The following is a 27724-nucleotide window of genomic DNA, read 5'->3' as shown; positions in this document are numbered from 1 at the left end:
TAAAACTGAGCATGTCCTAGGGTTCACTTCTCCATACTTCTAAATTCTATCATTAAAATTCCCTTTTCCTTACTTTTACAATGCTTTGAGGAAAAAGCTGTGATTCACAACAACATTCCAACAAAGACCAAGTCTTTGGGCATTGATTCTGGTGAAGTTATTATTATATACTCACAGGACAGTATTAATAAGAATTAAATATATCAGTTTCCTTAACACATAGATGAAGGTAATTTCACTAAGATAACAGATTCTGTAAGGGAAACATTTACAACCTTAGGTGATAAGCTGATCGATTTGGGGGCACCAAAATAAAACACTAAATTAGGGCAAGATACAAATTCCCTCAAGCAGGGGAAATCTCCCACTACTTAAAAACAACAACAACAAAAACAAAAAACCAACAATAAAAAAACAACAAAATTCATAGCCAGACAAATATAACCACTCCTAAAATAATTATAAGAAGTAAGAAGTAATATTACTATAAAAAAGCATGTTTAAGTGAATTGGTATGCAGCTAAGAGTGAAAAAAGGGCAGTATCTATAATCATAAAAGAAAATTTCTGTTGAAAAATTTACCTTCAAAATTTTGTGCAATTATCAAACTACACTTTCCAAATGTGATAAACATAAAAAAAAAGAACATTATTTTATTGGAAAGAAAATAATTTATTATATATGAGGAAGAGGATTAAAATACATGTAATATATCTCCAATAAACTGATTTAAATGCATATAGATTTAATTTTTAAATATACTTTAAAAGCTGTTACGCACAGTTCCATAATCCAGGTGTCACTTTCTTTTCCTTAAAGTTGGAAAGCAGTTGGAAGACATGGAATCAAAAGGAACCTAAAACACCATAAGAGTTCATTAAAAATAATTATGATTATAAAGCAGTTTATTAATAAGTTTTAAAATAACTAAAAGCTAACATGTTTATATTTAGAAAATTAGTGAATCATGTCAGTACTAAAAATTTTTAATTGTCTAAATAAACAGCTTATACAGAAACTGATTAACATTAAAAAAACATTTTGTCTCTATAAAAACCAGCAATTTAAATATCTATAAATTTTTATACTCTTGAGTGATTAAAATTATTAACAGAATTTTTATTGTGTTCCTAGTACTAGCAATAGCAGGATTTGCAAGAAATGCAGAGGCTCCAATTCTTGATTTTCCTACACAGAGAAGGTTGGATGGTTAGGTTATAGTAAGCATCTAACCATTTTAATCTAACAAACTAGTATCCAAACTGGTCACCCCTTGGAACTACTAAAGACACCTTTTCAAATTAGATTCTTGGTCCTATTCTGAGAAATTCTGATTTATTAGTTTCAGGAGAGAGTCCAGCAATCTCTGAATGTAAAAATCCTTCCTCAATAGTTCTCAACCTGGGTCACACTTAGGAGGTTTGAAATACTCCAGTATCTATGCTGTACGCCAGACCAATTAATCAAAATGGGGAGAAACTCAGGTACATTTTAGCCTTTTCTTCCCTTCATCAGATTTTTTTAAGTTTCCCAGGTGATTCCAACCGTGGCCAAGATTAAGAACCACTGTTTTGGGTAATTATGGTCCTCAGCCAGTCTGGAAACCACTGTTACTACATATACCTACCAGATTTTTTTTTTTTTTTCCACTTAATGTGCTACCCTGAGTCAGTATTATATCTTCTTTCCTCTGTTCCTCTTTTCTCATTCCTTTTGTTTTGTTTAGAAAAAGAGGGGAAAAAAATACTTCTACTTGCTCTCTGTTTCAAAGGAAATTATCAATAATAAAACCTCAGAAGTGAAGTCTGTTACTCTTACTTGGAATTTACAAAGAAATTCAGTTATTTTAATTTCCAATATATATACTTTTTTAAAGAAAAAATACTTTCCCCAAACCAATTTTAACAATACATTATATAGAACACCTAAACCAGATATATCATAAAACAGAAAGCATATGTTATTAAACAGGTTTAGGAAATACATAAATATAAGAAACAAGACTAAATTCTGTGTTGAAGCAGATGCATACATTCTCCAAGTAAATAAGTTGACCTGATTCACTAACTTTCTCTGGAAAAATTGCATAACCTCAAGAACAGCATAGAAAATTCAGCAACAGATCTAAAAAACATGTAAGTGATTTGTCCAGTCAACATTGCTAATTTTAAAATATCTCATTGGATAAATTATAAAAAATTATTGCTTAATCTGAATCAATGAGTAGGGGAGGGACAAAACATTTCTAGGAAAAACAGAAAACACTGCCCCAAAAAGGATACAACAAGAAAGGATACACTTTGTATGACAGTAATACAGCAGTATTTACGCAGGAATGCTTCTAAAGAAGAACAGCAGAAGGCAGTTTAATTTTTTTTCTCAGTTTTCACACACTAGATTTATAAATAAATGATTTTTTTTTAAACACACACTGAAAACTGTTAATTTTTTAACCGTTCCACTAAGGTATTTGTAAGAATTCTGACTATACCAGAATAGGTATCTCACAAAATTCAAATATTTAAGGCACTTTTCAAAAGAAATAAACATTAAGCAAAATTCTTCCTTAGTTATGTGATTTTTTTTAGCTTAACACCATTAAAGTTGACAGAGTTACTTCATGTTCTTCCAAATATAAAGATAAAAAGATTTAAAATAAAACAAAAAATGTTTCCACTCAAGTGCCTTAAATCAAACAGTAACACAAACTTTGAAGTTTAAAATGGTTAATTCTATCTTTTTTAACCATTAAATTACTTAAGAATACATTAAAATTACTTGTTTGAAAAGCAAAAGATTTCATTCCACAAAAAAAATGTAAATATTTCTGTGACATATGAAATTAGTAATGTGAATTCAGAGGCCCTGTTAAGAGTGACCAACATATCTTGGCTTGGTGGACACTTTCCCAGCATCAGCACAGGAAAACTGGCATGACTGATTACACAAGGTTCCTACTCCAGACCTACTGAATCAGATACTCTGGGTGAGGGTGAACAGAAGCCTAGGTAACAGTTTTATCAGCCCTTCAGGTCACTGTAATATATGTTAAAGTTTAAGAACCACTGCTTTCCTGTAGGTTGAACAAGCTCTAAGACAAAGACATATTCCCCTCATAAATCCATTCTCCAAACTTAATTTTATATACAGATGGACTTTAGTCTGTAGTTAAAATTTTGAAATTTATTGGGAATTAGCTGCATAGTGACACAAAGAGAGTGATAGAGACTTGGATGGATAGATGGATCAAATGATTAAGTATCCTTTAAAAAACCTTAGGAGATACCTGAATTATAAAAAAGCAGGCTTTTATATTTTCTTTATTTTATCTCAAGAAAGTCTTGTTCTTTCATTATGTTATATCCACACTTACCTTCATTAATTTTTAACACTTCCTTTTTCCTTCTTTAGAATCTTGTTTTGGTCTAGCAGATCGAGCAAACTGCTAATATTCAAAAATTAAGGTTCTTTCACGAACAGGACAGTTATTTTCTCTAAATAATTATTAAGACTACCTAATGTAAAATAGGAGTAGTTTTTAAAATCTGTCTCTTACACTTGTCTTCCTACTCTCAGCCATTTGTCAAAAAAAATTTTTCTTGAGTGCCTCCTACCTACTGCCCATGATTTGCTAAAGTAAAAAAATGTACCTTTACTTCATATTTTTTTTACAGCTGGACCCTGACTCCATCTATCCCACTGATTTCTATTTTGCAAACTATATTAACTACTAAAGGCAGAATGTTTAACCAATGATATATTTTGGTCATTAAAATTTTCAAATAGATATATGAAATATACTATAATAAAACATAAAACAAAACTACAATGAATCATATCTTTTTTAATGACTCCAAGTGTATTTGTAGATATTGTAGTGTTTTAGGCTTAGCCTAAAAATGTGCTTCTGAGTATATAAATGAAATGTTAAGACATGGCTAAATTTTAATACCTTCATGCCACTGAGGTTCCTTTATTTACACCCATGTGACCCAGTTAAGTATGTTTATAACTAATCTCAAGCCAGAATACCAATTGTTCAGTTTTCTAAAGGGTAACTTAGAAATTGGTTTCAAGAAGGGCCTGGGGTGGCTAAGTTAAGTGTCTGTCTTAGACTCAGGTCATGATCCCAGAGTCCTGGAATCAAGCCCCGCATTGGGCTACCTGCTCAGCAGAGAGCCTGCTTCTCCCTCTCCCTCTGCTGCCACTCTAGTTCTGTTTGTGCTTTCTCTCTATCCCAAATAAATAAGTAACATCTTTAAAAAAAAATTAGTTTCACATACTCTTCTACTAAAAAACACAGTGTCTTTGGAACAGATTATTTAAAGGATACAACCACCATAGGTTTTCCGAAAAGAACATATCCATTAGCTTCCTTTAAAGCTTTTGCTGCTGCTTTTTCATTTGGAAGTCCAATGAAAGCTTGTCCTTTCATGCGACCTTCTTTCATCAAACGAATATCAAACCTAGAAGTGAAGAAGAAAAAGAGATTTTGATTTGAAGAGTATCAAACAATTCTAATCACAGGAAAATGTGTTGAACATTTAAGATGTTTGCTATTTCTGAATAAAAATGACAATACTGTCTGATTAGAACATTACTCAGACTTTCTAGAGTTATGTTTTGTATACTGTTCTAAAATTGATTCTAAGTAAGTCTGATAATGAGCTTATACCTATCCTTCAAAACTATGTTGTGTATTTATATAATTTAAAAATTATAATACTAAAAACTATAAAAGCAAACTTAAATTTTTACTTCATATTTCAATGTTTAAAATATTTCATAGAGCCAACTCAATATTATCCACCCAAGAGACAAAAAGCAACTACATAATGAGATAGGAAGGCTGAGAGACACCAAAGAAAAGTAACACAGAACTTCAGCATAGGAAATGACCTTATTTATCATCTAGTCAAAATCATCATTGTACAGAAGTCTACAGAGAGTGACTTCTTCAGTCATAAAGATAGCTAAAATTAGAGCAAAAACACAAACTAGATTTTTTTATTCCAAATGTAATGTTCTGTTATTCCATAACATATTCATTTTTCAATACTTTTGGGAAAATGATATTCAAAAATCAGAAAAACCAGACCATAATTTACAACTAAAGTACTTCCTACAATCAAAATAGTCTATACAGAGCATTAAAAAATGCAGCAATTTTTAAAATTCACACTAGTCCCAAGAAAAACAATTTATTTATGATTTTGATGTACATAGTTTTCTCCACATATAGAATTATTTTCCCCCTCAAATTCTAATTGCAGCAATACTAAAAATAGAATGGATGTATACAAATACCTATGTAAATGAAACATTTCATACATTTTTTTTTCTGTTTCTTATAATCATGATTCAAAGGTAGCAACAAGAAAAAGGACCAGTACTTTGCAAAAGTAGCAAAAGAAACTTTTAGTATACTGCTAAGAAAAGAGATCTGCTACTACTGAGTATAAACAGGCCAGATAAGACTTAAAAATAATAAAATAAAACTTAGTTCCAGTTAGTCCTTCATTTTACCTCCAACTCAAAGTCTATCTCTTTAACTTTTCTACTTTTCCCTATTTCTAACTTATATGGCTGAGGGTCTTTTATACTTTGCAGCCAACTAATTATAGCAATTTAAAGAATGAAATCCTAACTCTAAACATTAGCTTTTATATCGTTTACAAATCATATCCCTCTCTTTTCCTCCCACAAAATTGGGAGCCTTGGTTAATGAAGACCAATTAAAAGAAGGGAAGTTACTTCCAAGGTTAAGAATCTGAAAAATTTTGCCAGACTACTATATATATTCCTGAATAGATCATTAATGCAGTAGTTTTCAAAGTATAGTCTTTGGACCAGCAGCTTTGGCATCATCCATGAGCTTTTTAGAAATACAAATTATAGGCCCTACATCAACCTAGATGGATCCAGGAAATGGTTTTACTAAGCTCTTCGGGTGATTCTTATGTAGGTTAAAGTTTGAGACCCACTGCTTCTGAACCGGGCATTAAGGCTGGAATTTATGCTCTTTGTATAAATAAAGTTTTACTGGAACTCAGACATAAGTATTAGTCTATTATTTATGCCTGCCTTCATGTTACAAAAATAGAACTGAGGAGCTCCGACAGACACTGTATGGCTTATAATAAAATAAAAATATAAAATGTTTACTACCTGTCCATTTATGAAGAATTCTGCTGACTAATGCTTTAGATATCTAAAAGTTATGCAACAGATAAGAGCAATTTTTTCCTGTAATTGTTATCTGTAAAGGGAAAGTGCTGGGATTAAATAAAGGGCTAATTTGTAACAGATAAAAACAAAACATTATTTGAGAGTATGACTCACATTATCCGTTGTGTTTCTGATGAAAAGTCAACATATCTCCCAAAAATAAATTTAAGGTCCTAGAATTTTAATAAGAAAAAGACAAGTAAGAAGGTTCGGGGGGAAAAAAGAAGTAAAATAATACAGTCAATTGACAAATTTCAATTTACCTTTTCTTGAACATGTTTAGCTAAATTCTTTACATAAATTCTACAGTTTGGTTCACCCGGTTCGTAACTTCTGAAAACTGAGAGTGTTTCCATTTCTTATTTAAAAGCAAAAAAAAGGAGGACACACATTAGAATATTTTCATTAATTTTCTCAAAGAAAAACTGTAATAACATTCAAATACAAGTGTTAAATAGAACAAGCATTATGAAAATTTCAAAACCATAACCATTAATAGCAATGTTATTAATAAATATACTCATTAAAAATCTGTATTGATAATAAAACTTAAAAATTTCAGGTCACCTAGAATAACAAAAATTTGTTCAATAAAATATCTACTATTGAAACTCCTTTACGATAAAATAACCTTATTAAAAAAATAAAGCAAATAAATGTTATCATCTTGCTTAAAGTTAATTTCCCAAACCACCAGATACCAACACAGTCAAATGTAAGAAACCTAATTTCATACAAACTGTGGCTTCTAAATCCCTGTACCACTACTTGTAGTATCAATAATCAGTTCCTGACAACAGATGTTCTATGTAAAAATGCTAGTTGGAAGTTTATTTCCCATTATCATGGGAAATACTATAAAATGCTATGAGACAATCTAAAACCCCTAATTTCCTAAAATGTACTAAAACAGAAAAAATTCTTCTAGAAGTAAAGAAACTATCATGTTGGATATAAAATCTTAAACACAGATCTTCAATTACCAAATAATTGAAACTGTTTTTTTTTTTAAACAACTGCTTTGCATGTTTCTCAAACACAGAACTGTAATGATACATCCACCGTATTTGGAATACAAAATTCCAGACCATAGGCCACTTGATTTTTTAAAAGATTACATATAAAAAGTTTTAGGAATGAAAACAAAAATATTTTTTCCAATCACAGATAGACTGAAAACACTTTATCGAGACACATTTTTCTCCCTAAAAAATATGGGGAGGAAAACCAGAAGCAGGGTGCCTGGGTGGCTCAGTCATTAAGCATCTGCCTTCAGCTCAGGTCATGATCCTAGGGTCTTGGGATGAAGCCTCACATCTGCTCTGCAGGGAGGCTGCTTCTTCCCCTACCATTCCCCCTGCTTGTGTTTCCTCTCTCGCTATCTCTCTATCAAATAAATAAACAAAATCTTCACCAAAAAAAAGCAGTGATTAAAAACCTTATTTGTAAAGAGGTTTTGAAATGTATGCCTTAATTAGGTAAAGAACATGAAGAGATTTGTTGTTTCTGATGCATCAGAGAAATGGAATGAGCATCGGTCTATTTCATGAAATTACCTTCTCTAGAAATTCTGCCTTTTTCCAACTCCCTTCTAGAAATACATTCTGATGGCATTTCATCACAGTCCTCTTTACTCTCTTCTGTGATGTTCAAATTAGGTTTCGGGAAGATTTTTCCAAATCCTACATTGGGTCCATCACCTTCAGCAGCAGGTAAATCTAAAAGTTAACATTAACATCAGCCATTAAAAATTCCCTCCCTTCAAAACAGGTCTTGTTTTCCATTTTTAGTCTTTAAAATATCTTTTGGCACTAAAATTCTTCAGTGTTTTTCTCAATGCTTTAGAACCGAGTAGACAAACTTTCTCTGTAAAGGTTTAAATAGCAAGTATTTTAAGCTTTGCAGGCCATATGATTCTGTCATGGCTATTAAAACTCTGCCACCATATTATGAAAACAGCCAGACAATAGCTAAACAGCCAAATGGTTGCTTTGTGGTGCTACTCATAGGCCCTGCAAGGTGGAAAGAAAATGAATTCATTTTCAATGTATTTAGTCTGAGATACCAGAGGGACACCTCAAAAAGATAAAAGTGTATTGTGCAAGATAGGCAGAATGTGCACGCATATGTGTGTGTATGTGAGGGGGTCAATGATAAGTATTATGTTTAACCTGTCCACTTTGAACTATTAATAATTATATGAAAGAAATTTGTAGCAAAGGCATTCATTCTGTAATGGAACGTGGTCACTCAACATTATTTATACAATGGATTTGAAGACTTCATAGTGCTACACCAGAATATAATTAAACAGCCTTCAATCTTCAGTCTTATCAAAGATGATTAAAAGATTAAGATCAGCACAAATCCTGAAATCATAAAACAAATGGAAGTTTGAGGATACCAAAAAACCTTCATCAATCCTTTTCCCACCCTCCCACCAAAAAGAAACCAATATTACTCCTGGATCCTATAAGAAATAAAGAAAAACAAGTATTCACACTTTAAAAATTACTCAAGTAGGAAAATTCAAAAACACTGCAAATTTTTTAATTTTAGCAATATAATGGATTTCATTTATAAAATATGAATTTTAGCTTCAGCAAAAATTAAACTGGCACAGTAAGGGTAAGGTTAAATATTCACTAGAAAAATTCTAGTCATTCTACCAAAAAAAACAAAAAACTAAAAAGCTATGCAAATGATGCAAAGAACATGCTAAACTTAAGATTATAAAATCTCTTCATCATGTTAAAAAACATATACAAATAGATCTCCTGTGGCCTGGAAGTATCAATAAGAGAAAAACTCAAGTCCACTTCTACTGTTACTTCAATATTACTACCAGACAGGGATGTCATGGTAGGGCTGTCACCATCTCATAGTGGTCTACACCCTTAAGTAAATTAAGTTTAAAAAAGTAAAATTAGTGTGTAGGTGACTAACATGAAATAAGAAACAAAAATATACAAAAAGAAAAATATAAATATTGAAACAAACAAAAAAGGAGCTATCCATGCCCTACCTATATTCATTTATTCAACAAACAATAATAGCTAATATTTAGACATATGCACCATGCCCAGCATTTTACTTGGATCATCTTGTTTGTTTCTCACAGCCAGTGTTTATCAGCTGCTCTTCTGTGATAGGCACTGTGCTCTGGAGCAGGGGTTCTACACATGCTACCCCTCTGGTAGAGATTATGACCCAATGGCTAACCCAAACCCACCCCTAATGGTGGCAGGCCAAGACAAGAGTACAGATGGAGGCCTCATACCATACACTGAAATACAGTAAAGTTACAAATTAAGTTTAACTGTTAAATAAAATATGTTCTATTCTCCTTAATAATAATAGGGAAGCTATCTGAAAAGGCAGTATCTTCTCATTAACCTTGAAAAAGAGGGATTAAAATCAGTTTTTCTACTCACTACATTTCCAACACTTACTGGAACTCTAACTGCATAGTCACACAAATGCTCAAAGATATATATGCAAAAATATATGTGCCAGTAGTTTCTCAGATAGTAAAAAAACAGACAATCAACTTCTACCAACAAAGCATGATTACAGATTGATTTAACTGTACGATGTAGTATTATGCAATCATAAAAAAAGGTACGTATTTTTATGTTGAAACTTTAAGCTACTCCCTCTGGACTTTAAACTCCTAAAAATCAGATACCACATTTAACTTGTTCCTTAGTGCCTAGCATAGAGCCTGCTATACTGTATGCTTTCAATAAGTCAATATTAAGTCAATGGCAAACACTACATAAAACATTATGCCCATTTAAAACAAGAGGAGAAAATGTGTTTACACATGTATAGAATAAGGTCCAGAAGAATAGCTATATTCTAAATTATTAACAATGGTGGTGAGACAGAGGACAGTGGGGTTTGAGGTGGTAAAACTTCTTAAATTTTTTACACTATATGCTTTTTGTTACCTTTTCTGTAAGTTTGTATTATTTATGAAATTAACAAAGGAATTTCACCATAGTATCAAATTAATGCCTAAAATTAACAGAACAAATATCTGCAATTTTAATAAATTATCTTTAAAGCTAAGAACAGTACCTTAGTAATTAATCTCCAATGTCTTTTGGGTAAAAAAGAAAATTTACATAAAATCTACAATACACACAATAGTCACAATTTATTTCCTCATCTATAGTACAAATGTACTAATAAAATCACAGAACATCACATCTAACATGAAAAAATAAATCACTAGCAGAACTGCTTCATTGTATTTTTAGTGTAAATATCAGCAAAAACCAGATTCAATTTTCACCCTAAAATTCATTCATTACTAGCAAAAGGCAACAGTGATGGTTTCATCATTAAGCATTAATTTTAGTTATATGAAAAAGTTCAATATGGATAATATTCCACAATATTAAGGAAGATTAACTGCAAATTTTAAAAATTTAATTCTAATACAAAAAGCAGAATGAGAAGAATTTTTACACAGCATATTAGAGAACTAGAATATGCTTACCATAATTTTGTTCTTCACAATTTTGTTCTTTTTCTGGATCTTTCTTAAATGTAGACGGCATGTCAGTAGATATATGAAATTCAATTTTCTTACTACCTACAGGTTGTGGTTGGTCAAATACATCCGAAGGTAACAGAACTGGATGTAAACTGTTTATAAATAGTGACAGCATTACTTTCCAACTGCAAATAAAATCCTAAGTAAAACATTATTCCTATTTACCTTAAATTAACACTGACAAAGCACTCATTACACCACAGGCATTGCACAATATAACTTACATTTAATACTTTAATAAACCCTAATAAATTTTCAATACAGATACTATTAAATTACTACTTAAACAAGGAGACTGAGATTAAGGAGTATCACTCACTAAATGACAGAAACAATACTTGAGGACTATTGATTTCAAACTTAAGGAAATTTACCAATATACAAAGACATTCTTCTATGTTTAATATAAGTATTTTTATGTACTATATTCTACATTACTATATAACATAGCTATACTATCCAACAGAATTGCCACTAGCCACATTTGTCCTAATGAGCACATGAAAATACTGATGTCCAAATTAAAATATATAAAATACACACTGCTATGACAACTTTGTACAAAAAAAGTGACACATCAATAATTCTTTGTATTAATTATATGCTGGAATAATATTTTGGATATAATGGGTTAAATAAAATATATTATCAAAATTAATTTCATCAGCTTTTTAATCCTTTACTGTGGCTACTGGAAAACTGAATTTGGTTTATGTTATTTAATTTTTCAGGGCTGCAATAGGTATTAAAAGCATGGGACTATGGTATCAAGACATATATAGGTAAGAAAAACACATACTTAATGTGAAATTTAAAAAAACACAGATTAAGGATTTATTCCTTCAAAATGGAAAAAAAGATTTCTAACAAACTCTTTTCTCAATTTATGAAGCTAATTACAAGTTCAAGGGAAACTTACACTGTAGAATAGCTAAATGAAACTGCAATTAACATTGATTTTATGTGATTAATATATTAAAATATATAGAGTTCCATGGTAGACAGCTAAGTAAAATGTTTGTCATAATTGTTTATAAATGACATGAGTTAAGCATGTAGACAAAGTACACAGGAAACTTATTTCATAAAACAAAATTACCTTTGCGGAGCAGATGGAGGTGTTTTCAACATATCCTTTATTTTTCGTTTTTTTCTCACATGGTGCTGCTTTACTGTTTTTGGCCTTTTGGGCTGAAGATTTGCTAGTTCCATTAGTTTAGTCATTCTACATTATGAAAAGGGGAAGTAAAAACAAGAAATTCTTCATGTAGAAGCACATAATATGAACTATAAATATAAATTATACATGTTGTATTACAAATTATGATTTATATAGCAGAATTATAGTTTCTAAGCCATCAATTAAAATAATTTACAATAAGCTCAAGTTCTGAGTTTTCTAGGCCAACATTCATCTTTTTTTTTTTTTAAGATTTTATTTATTTATTTGTTAGAGAGTGAGCACAGGCAGACAGAGAGGCAGGCAGAGGCAGAGAGAGAAGCAGGCTCCCTGCTGAGCAAGGAGCCCCATGTAGGACTTGATCCCAGGACGCTGGGATCATGACCTGAGCTGAAGGCAGCCACTTTATCAACTGAGCCACCCAGGCGTCCCCAACTTTCATCTTTAAAGGGACTGGGAATATATTTAATTTCAATTTATCTTTTTTTTTTTTTTAAGATTTATTTGATACAGAGAGAGAGAGAGAGAGTGTGTGTGTGTGTGTGCACATACACAAGCAGAGGGAGGGGCAACGGGAGAGGGAGAGAGAGAATATTAAGCATGCTCCCTGCTGATTGTGGAGACTGACTCAGGGCTATCTCACAACCTGAGACCATGCATGACAGGAGCATAAATCAAGAGTCAGATGCTACTGAGCCACCCAGGTTCCCCTCAATTTATCTTTTAAAGATATGTTTTATTATGAAAATTATTAGTTGTCTAAATAAAAAGGTTGTATTTGATGCCAGAAAGTTGAACAGGATACCGTAATACAACCTATGTAACTTTACTGCCTTTCTTTTTTTTTTTTTTTAAAAAGATTTTATTTATTTATTTGACAGGCAGAGATTACAAGTAGGCAGAGAGGCAGGCAGAGAGAGAGGAGGAAGCAGGCTCCCCGCTGAGCAGAGAGCCCGATGCGGGGCTTGATCCCAGGACTCTGGGACCATGACCTGAGCCGAAGGCAGAGGCTTTAACCCACTGAGCCACCCAGGCGCCCCTTTACTGCCTTTCTTGACTGATAGTCAAAAGACCTTACAAATACAGTGTAATTAATTTTGATTCTTATTCTAATTAGTCTAAACTGAAGTTATTTTAAAGCATTTTCATAACTGTTACACATGAATCATTATAGAAACAGAATAACTTAGAACAAAGTTTCAATACTATACTTTGAAGCAGCTTTTTATAAGTAACTATCAAGGTGTGATAATTGATACACTGTACCCAGTTTATCTTCATTAAGAGTGTAAAATTTCAAATAGGTCCTGTCTAGGCATTTTTGTTATCTTCCTAGAATCAAACACAGTGTTCCTAGAGAGCACAAGCTCAAAATCACTAGTCATAACTCTATTTCTACAGTTACATTTGTGAAATTTAAAGGCAAAATAAAAAGGGAGAGAATGTGGTTAAAATAAGCTTTAAACCAAGTGAGGAAAAATGTAAACCTACAAATGTGGTTAAAATAAGCTTTAAACTAAGTTACGAAAAAGACAACATGCTATACATTTGTAAAGCTTCTTAACAACCAATGTTTGCCAAAAATTTTATGAATAAATCCAGTTATACAAACATGTTTCTATTCATAAATTGCTCATCCAGAATATACTAAGCCTCTCAACATTGCCAGGCATAAATTAGAAAACCAATAAATATTTGCTGAATAAATAGTATGGTTTTGTTTTATTTTACGTTTCCATAAGATAGTAGAAAAGCATGAAAGAGATTGTTTCTTGGAAAAACTTTACTCTCATTACTCAAGATGAATTACTTGCTGAGCTCTTCACTATATCCCTAAATGGAAACCTACATAAACAAAACAACAAAAAAAGGTTTTGGCCAGTCTGCATAAAGCATTCCTGAAACTGCTATCACTATTTTTATAAAGAAAGTAAAATTTATAGAAGTTATGTAATGAACCCAAGGCAACACTTTATACTGTTCTTTATTTATCAACAAGTAAAAGTTACAGAACTGCCAGACTTCCTAAATGTCTCTATTCAAGACACTCTATTCACCTCATTTTGTAATTTTGGCTCCATCTACATTTTTATTTTAACTCTTTCTCTAGAAAGAATGCATGCTGAGCAACTACTTAAGTTAACATTGACTCAATAATAGTCATATTATTGCTGATTATTTGTAAATATTGCTTGGATTCTCTGCTTGGGTTTTGATTCATGTCAACCACTCCTGTGTCTGACTTCTCTACATAGTTACCTAAGATTCTTAACATTCGGGGTGCCCAGCTGGCTCAACTGGTGGAGGATGTGACTCCTGACCTTGGGGTTGTGAATTTGAGACCCACACTGGATATAACAATTACTTAAAAATTAGAAAAAAAAAACCTTATAAAAAAAAAAAAGATTCTTATCATATGCCGATAGTGAACTTCCAGGTTGGGGGTTGTCAAATTATAGCCCTAGGAGCAAAGTCAGCCAGCTGCCTCTTTCTGTGAACAGAAAGTTTTGCTGGAACACAGTCATATCCACTCATTTAGGCACTGTCTGTGACTGCTTTCCTACTACAACAGAACTCTAGCCCTATACAGAAAATATTTACATATTCCTGTTCTAGGCTATGTGTGGATAATACACCTTAACATCATTAACAACTTACTACTTCTCACCAGAATCTTTAAATAAAATACATGTAAGGTGTCAAGAACAACCAACAACAACAAAAAAATTCCTCTGCATTAGTTACTATGAACTATTTTATATAAAATCCCACAGAAATGCTCTGGAAATTTATTCTGAGGTGAATAAAATTCAGGGGAATAGCTGAAAAAATATGAATACAATCTATTCTTATTCTTGTTATTTAAGATACTTAAGTTTTATAAAGTCTTCACAAAGAATTAGTGAATAATGAATCAATGCCCCTACCAGAAAGTCAGGATAGGGCTCCTATAAGCCTGTGCTCTAACATTTCACCAACTCATCAACACACACCTTGTTTCCTGTTTTTTTTGTTTAAGGACATCTTATTTTATAAACTGCTGATTCACTAACAATGAATTCACAAAGACTATAACTCAAGCTTGAACAAGACTTATCTAACATGTTTTCTCCATTAGGCACATCACAGCTTTCTTGATTTTGGAAACATCAGACAGTACCTCAATGCTACCCTTGTGGACCACTTTAAACAGCAAAATCACCAGGGTACTTGGGTGGCTCAGTAGGTTAAGCCTCTGTCTTTGGCTCAGGTCATGATCTCAGGGTCCTTGGATGGATGGATCAAGCCCTGCACCGAGCTCTCTGCTCAGCAGGGAGCCTGCTTCCCCCTCCCCCTCTGCCTGCCTCTCTGCCTACTTGTGATCTCTGTCAAATAAATAAATAAATCTAAACAAACAAACCAGCAAATTCACCAACAAAAAGCATAAAAAATGTGAAAGGCTTGGTATCAAATAGACCACAAAAAGGATACTTGCTTACGGTATTGGAGCTGACATAAGAAGACTGCATGTCACTCTGTTCTACCTCATCTAGGAATGTGCACATCAAGCAACTCAAATTTTTCACCATTCTGTGCATGCCCACATTAGCAAAAGACCATAAAAACACTAAGTATTGTTTGGGGTGTTACAAACAAATTTTAGTATGTGGACAATTCTTAAATACGTAATCCACAAATAATGAGGATCAAATGCACTTTATAATACCATAATAATCAATCTAAAAAATTACTTATGATCCAAGAATTTTTTCCTTAGGTCTGGATATACATTCTTAGATCTTAATCTATACCTATTACAATATGCTTGAGGGGTGGGGGGGGTTGGGAGAAATTTTAATGACCCCAAATTATGGAAGAATTATAAGTTCTTATAATTCTTCTAAGGTAAAATTTAAGAAGAGCAAAAGAATCTCTCTCATATTCTGTTCCTGAAATCGAAACAAATATTATTTGATATTGCAAACCTCTGTCGGTCTTCATCATCACTACTCTCATATTCTGATTCTATACTTGATAATTCCTCATCCTCATCTGGCAAAGGAGGTTCCTCTGGTGGCTGAGGAGATGCAGGTGGAAGAGGTGCATGTAATGGCATATAATCTTCATACTAATTAAGAGAAAAACAGTAATCATATGGTAATCTATGATATTTATAGAACAGAAAAACCATCTTCATTCAGATACTCTATTCTCATCTCTCTCCCTCATGACACATTCAACCCACAGTGAGAGAACACCTGCTACAGAAGATTGCTATTTGATTACAAACTTGTTTCCTCTTCCTTGGCACCTAGCTGGAGTAAATTTCCAAACCTCCTTTATAGCTGGATTTAACCATGTAAATGAGTTTTAACCAACAGAATGCTAGCATAAAAAAAAAAAAATTCCATCCATAATCCTCTCTTCCTTCTTGATCTGCAGGATGTATGATAATGCCTTTATTATTCTGGGATATGCACAGAGTGAAAACAAGTTAGGTCTTCTGAATGACTAAATAGAAAGTCATCTGCCCTACTTTTGGAATGGAGTTGACATGCACAAGAAATAACTTATGCTGGGTTAAGTGACTAAGATTCGAGTTTTATGTTAATAGCAGCCTAAACTTAACAGATATTCCTGTAATGTACCAGATATTGAAGTGTTGGGATTGCAAAGAAAAATAGTGACGCTAGTAGTATATACATCAGAAAAAGCAGTCAATATGCAATACATAACAGAAAAGCAAATTCTGTTTAAATGTTAGGACTCAAAATAATTTCTCATTGCTATTATCTAGACAATTACCAGGTACTATAACAAAATAGTAACTAGAATAGTTCAGTAGCAGACACAGACTACTATCTAAATTACAGATATATTTTCATAGTAAATTCTGAATAGAAGTTATTAGCAACCTTTCTTCTCTTCTGCAAATGATGTTCTCTATATGGAATAAAACAAGAACAACAGAAATTTTACATAATTAAGTTGTCAAATGCAATTATTTTATAAAATGGAAGAGCACTGTGGGTCAAAGGACTGAACACTGGTAGAAATGAGAGCCTCTATTACCAAAAGCATCTTTTTCATATTCTAGCATTCTCCACTTAACTACCATTAGTATGTTAACTTTATACTTGTCCCTTATTTTCAATGCACATTAGAGGCTTAGTGACTCAGTATTTGTGAAGGTTGGCCTCAACAATCCCATCTCCGGAAGAGAAGTTGTGAATCTTCAAAGAAAAAAAAAAAAATCATTTTTTTTTTCAAAGACTTGTTTATTGAGACATCTTGGGTAAGTGTCTGCTTTCGACTTAGGGGGTATGATCCCAGGGTCCTGGGATCAAGTCTTGCATCAGGCTCCTTGTTCAGTAGGAAGCCTGCTCCGTCCCTCTGCCTACCGCTCCCCGTACTTGTGCTCTCCCTATCTAGCTCTCTCTGACAAATAAACAAAATCTAAAAAAAAAAAATATATAATAAGATTTATTTATTTATGGGCAGGGGGCAGAGGGAGAGGGAGTCTTAAAACAAGACTCCACACTGAGCACAGAGTCCAATGAAGGACTTGATCCCATGACGCTGAGATCACGAGAGCAACTCAACCAACTGCACCACCCAGGTGCCCCATAAATCTTTACAATTTTAAGATATTTCTTACCATGGGAGGGCGTGCAGTAATTGGTCCAAAAGGTGTGGGTAAATTCATTTTATTCATAAGATGAAGAACCTGAAAGCAACAAAACATTGAAAATTGCATAGTAAAATGATAATTCAACTCACATATTTTATGTACTTTAAAACTCTGCTATAACTATACTCCTGATTTGGCGCAAAAGCTGGCTACGTCTTGCTTTATCCCAGAATGGGGCTGTTACCAGAAGATTACCCTTTCTAAAATGCTTGTCAATTATAAATACTTATTCTCATTAAAAATAGCATGTTCTTGCAATGTAAATGCTACCAAAATGTTATGTCTTTCTTCCAACTACTATGGAATTAAATAAGAAGCATATTAAAGAAAATAAATATCATCTATAGTTTGTACTTCAAAGTATTTTGTACTGTCAATACTTTCAAGCATTGCTAAGGTGTTCACTATGTTTTTTCCTTTAAGAAAGAATCTCCACATTAAAGGTGTATGATCAAGTAACAAAAATTACCATACACTTCCCAAATTATCTTGTGTTTATTAGTATTAATATTAAACATGTTAACAAGTTTTAAGCCACAGTTTATAAAAACCTTTACTCGAATGTAGTAATATTTCATTACCTTTTGCAATGGACTTAACTTCCAACCAGATACACATAGTAAACCCTAACCAGAGTTTAGGTATAAGGAGGCAGGGTCTTTGAGAAGTAATTAGGTCACAAGGGTAGACACCCATGAATATGAGATTAGTGTTCCTTATAAAAGAGACCCCAAAGAGCTCTCTCCTTGTTTCAGCTAGGTGAAGATACAAAGAGAAAACAGCCATTTGCAACCCTGGAGAGGGCCCTTACCAGAACTCAACCTTGCTGTCACCCTAATCTCACAGTTTCAATCTCCAGCACTGTGAGAAATAATTTTCTTTTGCTTATAAACCACCTAGTCTATGATACTTAGTTATGCCAGCCCAAACTGAGAAGATACCTTTAAATAATTGTAATACCATTACCTGTTAGAATTAGTCTGATTAATGCTATTATGAAAAGTAAAGAAAGTAGCATGAAAAATAACTTATCAAGTTATTCAAGCATTTACTTTGGGAAAGTAAGTTTCATTCTACTTACCTGTACATAAAACTTAGGCACACTTGCCAAAGCATTTACTATGTTTGCTAGGATTGTGCTTGAAGGTGGTGGGTACATATACTTGAGGCATGAATTCAGAGGGAAAGTCAGCCTAAAAAAATATTTAAAATGCTTATCATGTTTTAGTAAGTTTCATATCAATAACATTTTTACGTAATCTGATGAAGTACATAATTGTTCAAATAATTCAGCACTTTTAGATTTACCTTGTTCCTTATAATCCCAAATAAGTACATTTAAGAAAAAAATAGCTTTGAAGTCCCTGAGTAGCTCTGTTGGTTGAGTGTCTGCCTTTGGCTCAGGTCATGATCTCAGGGTCCTGGGATCAAGCCCCTACCCCCACCACTGGGCCATTGGGCTCCCTGTTTAGCAGGGATTCTGCTTCTCCCTCTCCCTGTCCCCCACATCCCCCCCATGCTTGTGAGCACACACACTCTCAAATATGTAAAATCTTTTTTAAAAAGAGAAAAAAAAAGTTGCTTTCTGATTGAAATAAAGAAAAATAAGGTATTTCTTACCAGAGCTTGTTTTATAGCTCTTAACATTTTAATGAACCCAAATTCAGTGACAGACTCTAACACCTCATCATCTTTAACCAACATATTGATTGACATAATAATGTATCCTTTAAAGTATCTTATTGCAATACACACACACACACACACACACACACTCAGAACAACAAATCAAAAAGCAACAAACACAAACAAAAAACACTAACCCATGGTTTGGTGCAATTCCATTTTCTATGGTTAAACAACCAAGTTCTTTCTTTTCTTTATCATCTTCCACAGGGTCATCACATCTAAAAAATACAGAATACAAGTTGATCATATCTTTAGAAATAGAGTAAAAAATTGAGGGTTTGTTAAAACTCAGACTGCTAGGCCTTATATTCCCCCTTTCCATCCCCAAATTTCAATTTCAACAGGACTAGGGTAAAGCCCAAGAATCTGTATTCCAATCAAGATCCTACATGATACCATTGGCCCAGGGACACTCTGAGAATCACCAGTATAAGGCAAATTTGTAAAGTTTTTGTAACTACAAAGAGTTACTGCTGGGAACCAAATACCAGTCTTTGATTTCAAAGGGCATGCCTATCCATGACACCCTGCTTTCTGTAATACAACAAGGATTTTATACTAGTTATATTCCTCCACTTAAAGCTGAATACTTTTCACTCCACCCTCTTCCCACTTCACACTGATTACTTAATATTAAATCAATACTCAGACTCCTAATGCATAATTAGGAACAAAAAGAAATATACTGTACTAATTTCAATCGAGACATGTATCATTTATTATGTTTAATTATTTACCTGCTAGTCTAAAAACAACAATACAATTGATTAAAAAACATTTTAAAATGTTAGGAAAACCTAACTACATACCTTTTCTTTTTTTCAGTGTCTGAAGGGGGACATGGAGAATGAACTCGATCTTGCTCCTTTGCAAACTCAACAACTAAAGTATGACCTAAAAGTTTCAGCTGATGTAGTCTTGTCAATGCCTTCAGTTGGAAAAATAAGAGTAAAATATTTTATAACTGCATCAAAAGTTGTTTGTTAGGGAACATTTCCAAATAGTTTTACATGATCCTTGTGAATGCTGTTAATATTTCCCTGGCTATTTTTTACCCATTTCCAATCTCAGGGTGCTTAGCCTTTGTCATTTACTAAAGGACTGCTTCCTACCACTCAGTAAAAGCAACATCTGGTTAAATCAAAATCTCCCTATAACTAGGCAGCTGAAAATGGTTAGAAAAACAGACATAATCAGTCTGGACTCACTTTAAACTCATGACCACAACCACAAAATTTGGAGATGAAACCTAAATGATGCCACACTTAACCACATTTTTAGTTAATTTTTTTCTACTAATCTCTAAGCTATTATTTTCTATTTTTTCCTTGTTCCTCAGCCTCACAACATTCCTTTCCCATTCTTCTAGCCTAGGACTTTGCTTCCTACTTTGGGAAAACTGAAACAATCAGATGAGAACTTCAGATTCCCACTCTAATGCCTATCTACAAGCTAATGAATCCACATCATCAACCTACTGTTATAAAGTATTAATTACCCACATTTTCATTTAAATCCAGTTACTTGTCTTGTATACTAAATCCCACCCTCTCATCCACCCATCAACTCTCTTCTACTCTGTTTGGGGAATGTTCTTAACTACATTACTAATTTTCTGACCTGTACTGATTCATCCATATTAGCACACAAATATGCTTCTATTTCTCCCACCCTACTCTGTTCTTATTCATCTATTGACCCCATTTTGCTCACTTCCCTCTTTAATTACAGTTGCAGTAAAACTCCTTAAGGATTATTTATCTAAACCAGGGCGCCTGGGTGGCTAAGTCAGTCAAGCAGCTGTCTTTGGCTCAGGTCATGTTTCCAGGGTCCTGGGCTCAAGCCACACATTGGTCTCCCTGCTAGATGCGTAGCCTGCTTCTCCCTCTCCACTGTTTGCCCTCTCTCATGCACATTTTCTCTCGATCTCAAATTTAAAAAATCTTAAAAAAAATTTCTTTTTCTAAGCCCTCTACCTAAAATCCCTCTCCTCCCATCCAGTCTCCAACTCAGACAACAAATTCTGTACTGCCAAGCCAATGGTCTATTTTCAGTCTTCATTTTTATTGCATTTAACAGTTGATCACTTCCTCCTTGATGCATGTTCCTCATTTGATGTTAAAACATCATACTTTCCTGCAGTTTTCTTCCTAGCTCACTGGTTTCTACTCCTTAATCTCTTGGCTTTTGCCTTTTCAAACTCTAAATGTTGGCATACTCCAGGGTTCTATTATTGGTCCTCTTTCTAGCTACTATCTTAGTGATCTAATCACCATCCTAAATTTAAATCCCAATGCTGTGCTAATTCCCCACTTGTTAACCTCAGCCCAAACCTGCTCCAAAGTTCAAGAAACCATATCCAAACTACCAGAAAGCTCTCCTAAGTGTCTAACAAACATTTCAAAATTGACATTTCAGAAATTGGACCACGGATATTCTATCCCCATCCCCCCCAAATGTTTTTTATGTGGAGGCTTTCACATTCAGTTGATGGTAATCCCATTCTTCCACTTACTCATATCAAAAATATTGGAAACATACATAAGACTTCTTTCCCATATTGCATACCCAAGCCATCAAGAAATTGTTTGCTTCTACCTTCAAAATATATCCAGAATCTAATCACTTCTTACTAACGTGGTCCAAACACCTATCATCTCTGACCTAAATTACCACCATAACCTTTTTAGAGATTTCCCTATTTCTACTCTTCCTGCCTCCCATCTCTTCTCAACACATCCTTTTAAAGATATAAATTAGATTATGTTACTGCTTTGCTCAAAATATTCTAGTACCTTCCCATTTTACTCAAATGTAAAATGTAAAATCCAGGATCTTTAGAGTACCTACATGATATGGCATCTATTATTACTTCTCTGACCTCAAATTCTAATTTCATCCTCCTCATTCCGTCTGCTTCAGTCATTCTAGTTTACTTGAACAGGCATTCTCCAATACTAGTGCCCTTATTCCAGTCATTAATCAGACTAGAATGTACTTTATCCACATATTCCCTTAGCTAATTTCACCTTTTTCAAATTATTAAATATGACCCTAATCACCTTAACTGCAACTTAACCATCCCCATCTCGCACTCTTGATTGTACTGCTCTTTTTCCTTTTTATTCCATAGCATTTATCATTTTCTAAAATATTAAACAATTAAGTTTATTATTTATAATCTGCCTCCCCTTTTGAGAATATGAGCCCCAATGAGGACATAAATTTTTATTTCCTTTTTTGTAAATATTTTATTCACCGATTTATCCCAAGACCTAAAGCAGCATCTACCACACTGTAAGCATTTAAATTTTTTTAATAAATAGACCTATAAGCCTTATTTAGGACTACAGTTTTATTTTACCATCTTTATGCATCCTTATTTGTTTCATTTTAAAATGTTTCAATAACATTATTATTATTTCAATAACAAGTCCCTAAATCAATTCTAGACTTCTTCACTACCAGTGAACCTTTGATTGTCTGAAATACAGGGCATCTGAGCTCAACTGCTTCAACTTTCTTGTTGGCAAAATGGGTACCAAACCTATTCTCTTCAAGGATATACAGTTTTTCACTTTTAATGTTAACTAATTTACCCATCTTGCCCAACTACTTACTTTATTCTTAAAGATTTCTCTACCCTTGTTTTTTAAAAATCTATCAGTCATGTGCACCGTAACCTAAAAGCCATACTAATGCTATTATCTTCTCATTACTTCTCTACTACAAACATTTCCCAAAGACAATGACTGGCACCACATCCTCTTCTCTAAGTTAATGTTGACCATAAAACAACGTGGGTTTCATTACCATATTTTATTTATAATATCTTATGCCATATTTACAAGAATTTCTTCTGAAAAAAAAATCCTATAATGTTAAAAAAATACATACAATGTGAGTCTTCTATAATCCCACCTTGACAGAAAGACATTGATTAACAATTTGGTGTATAGCTTTGCCACAGTTTTTTCCTATCCATAAACATAGGTACTATTGGATTTCCAAAAATCCATTACATCTCATACATAATGTCTGCCAACTTTATTCATGTACTCTATCAAGGCTACATTCCTTACTAATATATATTGGTTTGACCATCATTCTTTGAGAGTAGTACAGGCTACCGATATACTATAATATAAGCTGTCCCTTCCCTTTATTGATGAGAATTTGGGTGATTTCTATTGTTTCATAATAAAAAACCCCTGACTCATCAGGCTATTCATTCCTCATTTTGTGTCATCACAGTACCTCATCTTCTTAAAACTCTCTTCTCTTTGCAACGATGAAAATTTCTTTTCTAGTTCAACTTTCTTTTTAACTTCTCCCTCCCATTCTCCTTTCCTGGCTTGTCTTCCTTTGGGCAACCATATCCATTCACCTGATTCAAGAAACTCCATTTTTGACCCTGTCTTTAGAATCATATTTTCAACTGTATTAAAAATATTTCCAGGGCGCCTGCGTGGCTCAGTTGGTTAAGCATCTGACTTCAGCTCAGGTCATAATCTCAGGATACTAGGATTGAGTCTCATATAGGATTCCCATGCAGCAGGGAGTCTGCTTCTCCCTCCTGATGCTCTGCCTCTCTCTCAAATAAAAAATCTTAAAAAAAAAAAAATTCCAGGGGCACCTGGGTGGCTCAGTGGGTTAAATCCCCTGCCTTTGGCTCAGGTCATGATTGCAGGGTCCTAGGATCGAGCCCCACATCAGGCTCTCTGCTCAGAAGGGAGCCTCCCTGCTCCCTGCTGAACCCTCCCCCCACTCTCTGCCTGCCTCTCTGCTTACCTGTGATCTCTGTCTGTCAAATAAATAAAATCTTTAAAAAAAAAAAATTTCCATAGAAACGGCTCAACTCTTCAAAGTTAATATGTAACATTTGAATTAATTATCTACCTTTCCCAACATCCTTTGACTCCTGCCCTTAATGTCAGGTAATGTAATAACCCAATACCTCAGTCCAAAATCTTTTTAACAAAAATTAGTTAACAGGAAATTGCTGATGACTTTATTAGTTAAAAAAAAAAAAAAAAAAGTCATACCTTTATAGCTGCTTTTTCATTAGGGAAAGTAGCAAAAGCTGTATGTTTCTGAAAAAGAATTAAGGTACAAATTACTTCTGTTGCAATATCTGGTTTTCCTAAGTCTGACTTTAACAGCTGACAGTTATTTCACAAATAAATAAAGTCATGGAAAAGGATGGAAAATCAAGACCATTATAACTTTATTAATTTCAGTACTGTGGTTCTAAATCTTTTTTGTATCAGAGTTCCTTGAGATGATAGCTATATAGCCTTTTCTATAAAGGTGTACACACACACACAGGATGCTTTCTTTATATACTTTCAAATAGTTCAAGAGACCAGAAGTTTAAAACCCCTACTCTACCAAAGGACAACCCTTAAACAAAATATCTTAAATTTATAATACAGATTTTCCCTCTATACAGCCAAATACAAAGTTTAAAAATGTTTACCACAGAAAACCATTCGTCAAGTGCATGGTACCTTTCTCTTTTACCCCTGCAATAAGAGTTCAGTGGGGGAAGTCTACTTTAAAATATAAACTGTAAACAGTTTAAAGACCATCAGGGAAGAAAAAAGAAAGGTAACTCAAAGGTAAATGAATCATTACAACGGGTAATGTTATCATTCTTAACAGCGCTTATTAAAACATTTACAAGTTGCTTGAGTATTTATATCACACATTCTAGTTTTGTCTAATCTAATCCAAGATGACATAAGAGTACTTAAACTGAACACATAAACTATTTGTATTTTCTGGTGTACCTGACACATTGACCAAAATTGGTCAGTCTTCTCAATACGTCTCAACCCTGTTTGCATATTAGAATCACGTGAGACTAAAACCACTGACATTTGGCGGAATCACAGACCCAGACCATCTTGCAGAAACTTCACATCACCATCACTATTTTAACGGAGAGAAATCGATCTAAAACATCTTCAGGTAGAAAAGCAAATGAAGTAACTGTAAATTACTGTGCAGAAACTTTTTTTTTTCCTGTGTAGAAACCTTTAATAGTCTTAGAATATTATTCCAACGGATTCCGTCAGAAAAATTTCAGAATTTCTTCCTAAAAATTCCCGTAGAAATTCTGTAACTGCTTTACTGAACTTACTTCTGTACTTTCTCCTCTGTTTTAATGAATGTCTGAACAGTGGCTTATAAATGATCCAGTATTTTTAAAAAGTCCTTTGTACCTCATATCTGAGAGTACTCTGCGTCTAAAAGAAATGCTCCCAAATTCAGAGGAGTTTCTTGAGATTCTCAAGATGGGTGAGAAAAGGGGCAGAAGCGATTTTCCATTCTTCTCCCTTGACTTTTTCACTGCTTTTTTCTACAGCGCAGTGACTAACACAGGCTCAAGGCATTTAAAACTTCACTTGGTACGCAAGGTATTTTGACGTAAAAGAGAGAAGACGGGGAAGACCCCACTACCCAAGCTCATTTTCCCACTCCATTCTACGTCCTTCTGTCAAAGCCTCCCCCCGACCCCCTCAGTCACTAGCCCAGGGCCTTCCCCGGCGGCTTGGGACGGGCGCGCCCTTACCAGTCGTCCCTTATCTGACAGGACCCGCACCGACTGCGCCCCGAAATACTTCAGCAAGTCCTCTTTCTCTTCGGCGGTCAGTTCGGCTGGCAGGTGCCTCACTAAAAGGGTTCGGTCGCCCCGCGGTGGGGAGAGTGAGGCAGAGCTCTGGCATCCCCTTGACATCGGCGGCAGGGACTGCTCCGGGGCCGCCATTTCCAGAAACCGCAACACGGAAGGCGAAAAACGAGCACGCAGTGAAAATCCTCTAATCCACAGAAGCTGAAGGTAAGAGTATGTTTCCGCCTCGCGCTAAGGATTCTGGAAACAAGGAAGTACCGCGATGGATGGTCTCTTTCTCGCGAGATTTGCGCTCCCGCGGCTGGCTGGTCTCCGGAAGCCGGTTCCTTAAACTGGAGGATTAGGTTCTACACCGGTGGGAGAGCGAAGTGGTTTTGAATTCCAGGCAGCTGCTGAAGGTACTAAAGACAAAATTTTGCCATGGAGAAGCGCGAGGATTTAAAAATTTGATCAGGGGACTCGACCGCGTGAAGGAAAAGGATGGAAGCCCAAGGACAGGAAAGAACGACGACTGCGCTTGTGCGAGCAGGAAGCGAGTCTGGGCGTGGCGCCCGCCGGGTCAGAGCGGAGCTCCCGGGGTTTCTATTACGGCCAATTGCGAAAGCGCATTTGACTGGCTGCCTGGGAAGGGCGACTTGGTGTGGGATTCAGCGGTGTGTGTTTGCAATCTTGGGATGGTAGAACCTAAAGATAGCAAGTTCTTTCTTCAACTCAGTAAGGGGCGCGTAGGCAGCACTCGGTTTACGGAACAAAAAGCTAAGAAGTACGTTTTTTGTTTTTTTGTTTTTTTTTTTTTTCTTTAATCACCGTGCATATAGCAGTCTCATAGGCTCTGGCCAGCGTACATTGCAGGGAACTGGCGGTCTCTTGGGAGATGTGCCCTAATGAATATAGTTACATAGATAACCAATAGATAGGTATTCACATATTTAATTCTAATAACAACCTTAAGGGGTAGGGACTCCTTCCCATTTTACCTTTGAGGACTTTGATGTAGAAAGTTTGTCACATAGCTAATAAATGGCAAAAGTGAGATTCGACCCCGCAAGTGTGACAAGGGATTACACTTGAGTCCACTATACTGCCTAGTTTCTGAATGGAGTGAGGCAGAGATCAGCCCAAGAAGAGAATCAGAAATTTCTCCCTCACTCCATGCAGTGAGGGCCTTGAGGATTCTAGAGGAAGGTATTCTCTGCAGTCCGCGGCATTCTCTACAGGGCCTGCTACAAGCTAGAGACCTAAGGAACTTCTGCCTGCACTTTTTATTTGCTACTTAATTAGGTGTTTAAAATATAACAGTAAACAATATATCAAACTTCTGCTTTCATAGAGCATTGTTTGAGAAGCAGAGAAGGTACAGACTTTAATAAAAACTGGAAAAAAACACGGGAATAAAACCCAAAATGCCAGGTATGTAGAGCCAGAACTTGATGACCCCATATGTTTGTTTGAAGTCTTGATTATGTGAAGAGTAATTGGAAATTGACAGATGTTCCTAGTAGAGTTATGTATGTGTGTGTGTGATAATTAAATGTGGGGTATGAAAATTTCTCTTTGGTTGCAGTGTGAAAAATGGAGTAGAAGCCAGAAGATCGCTGGGCTCCTACAATAGTCGGCAAAAACAAAACAAAACAAACCAACAACAACAAAAAAAAAGTTGCTTGAAATAGTTTGGTAACAGTGGATACAAAGAGAAGAATCTGAAATTGAGATGTATTTGGGAAGTAGAATTGATAGACTTGAAGAGGAGTAGTG

The 27724-nt window shown here is 34.4% G+C and overlaps 2 protein-coding genes across 3 annotated transcripts in view; both read right to left on the bottom strand.

The window, feature by feature from the left end:
• Nucleotides 1–857, bottom strand: part of LOC132001214 (pancreatic alpha-amylase) — a 41047-nt gene extending 40190 nt beyond the window's left edge. The window contains exon 1 of the mRNA XM_059375572.1: nt 782–857. Within this exon, the coding sequence (XP_059231555.1) occupies nt 782–789 (8 nt within the window). The 5' untranslated portion in view covers nt 790–857. The remainder of the gene's footprint in view (nt 1–781) is intronic.
• RNPC3 (RNA binding region (RNP1, RRM) containing 3) lies at nt 649–26691 on the bottom strand. 2 transcript variants are annotated; one of them, XR_009399556.1, is made up of 17 exons: nt 25910–26691; nt 24378–24425; nt 20142–20260; nt 19467–19550; nt 18725–18836; nt 17611–17679; nt 15938–16080; nt 11892–12017; nt 10736–10884; nt 7785–7946; nt 6492–6586; nt 6343–6401; nt 4334–4466; nt 3374–3445; nt 2298–2341; nt 1628–1710; nt 649–856 (listed from the first exon to the last, which is right to left on the bottom strand). XR_009399556.1 is itself a non-coding variant. In XM_059375574.1 (15 exons), the coding sequence occupies exons 1-14, from the start codon at nt 26102–26104 to the stop codon at nt 3386–3388; spliced, it is 1554 nt and encodes a 517-aa protein (XP_059231557.1). In that variant the 5' UTR covers nt 26105–26690; the 3' UTR covers nt 649–856; nt 3374–3385. The 2 variants fall into 2 exon arrangements, 1 of the variants encoding a protein (XP_059231557.1); XM_059375574.1 differs by lacking the exons at nt 1628–1710; nt 2298–2341 and having other exon boundaries at nt 25910–26690.
• Nucleotides 26692–27724: the final 1033 nt, after the last annotated feature.

The sequence above is a fragment of the Mustela nigripes genome, chromosome 14, assembly GCF_022355385.1.
Source record: "Mustela nigripes isolate SB6536 chromosome 14, MUSNIG.SB6536, whole genome shotgun sequence".
NCBI lineage: Eukaryota > Metazoa > Chordata > Mammalia > Carnivora > Mustelidae > Mustela > Mustela nigripes.
This window is presented reverse-complemented; position numbering and strand designations above follow the sequence as displayed.

Bases quoted from the DNA above. Each gene is read 5' to 3' on its own strand.
- RNPC3 (XM_059375574.1), bottom strand. From the start codon at position 26,104: ATGGCGGCCCCGGAGCAGTCCCTGCCGCCGATGTCAAGGGGATGCCAG. The intron at 16,081-17,610 runs GTAAGAAATATC...TCTCTTAATTAG, and splicing joins TTACTGCACGCCCTCCCATG to TATGAAGATTATATGCCATT. The intron at 3,446-4,333 runs GTATCCTTTAAA...TTTGAATATTAG, and splicing joins TCGGAAAACCTATGGTGGTT to CAGTTTGCTCGATCTGCTAG.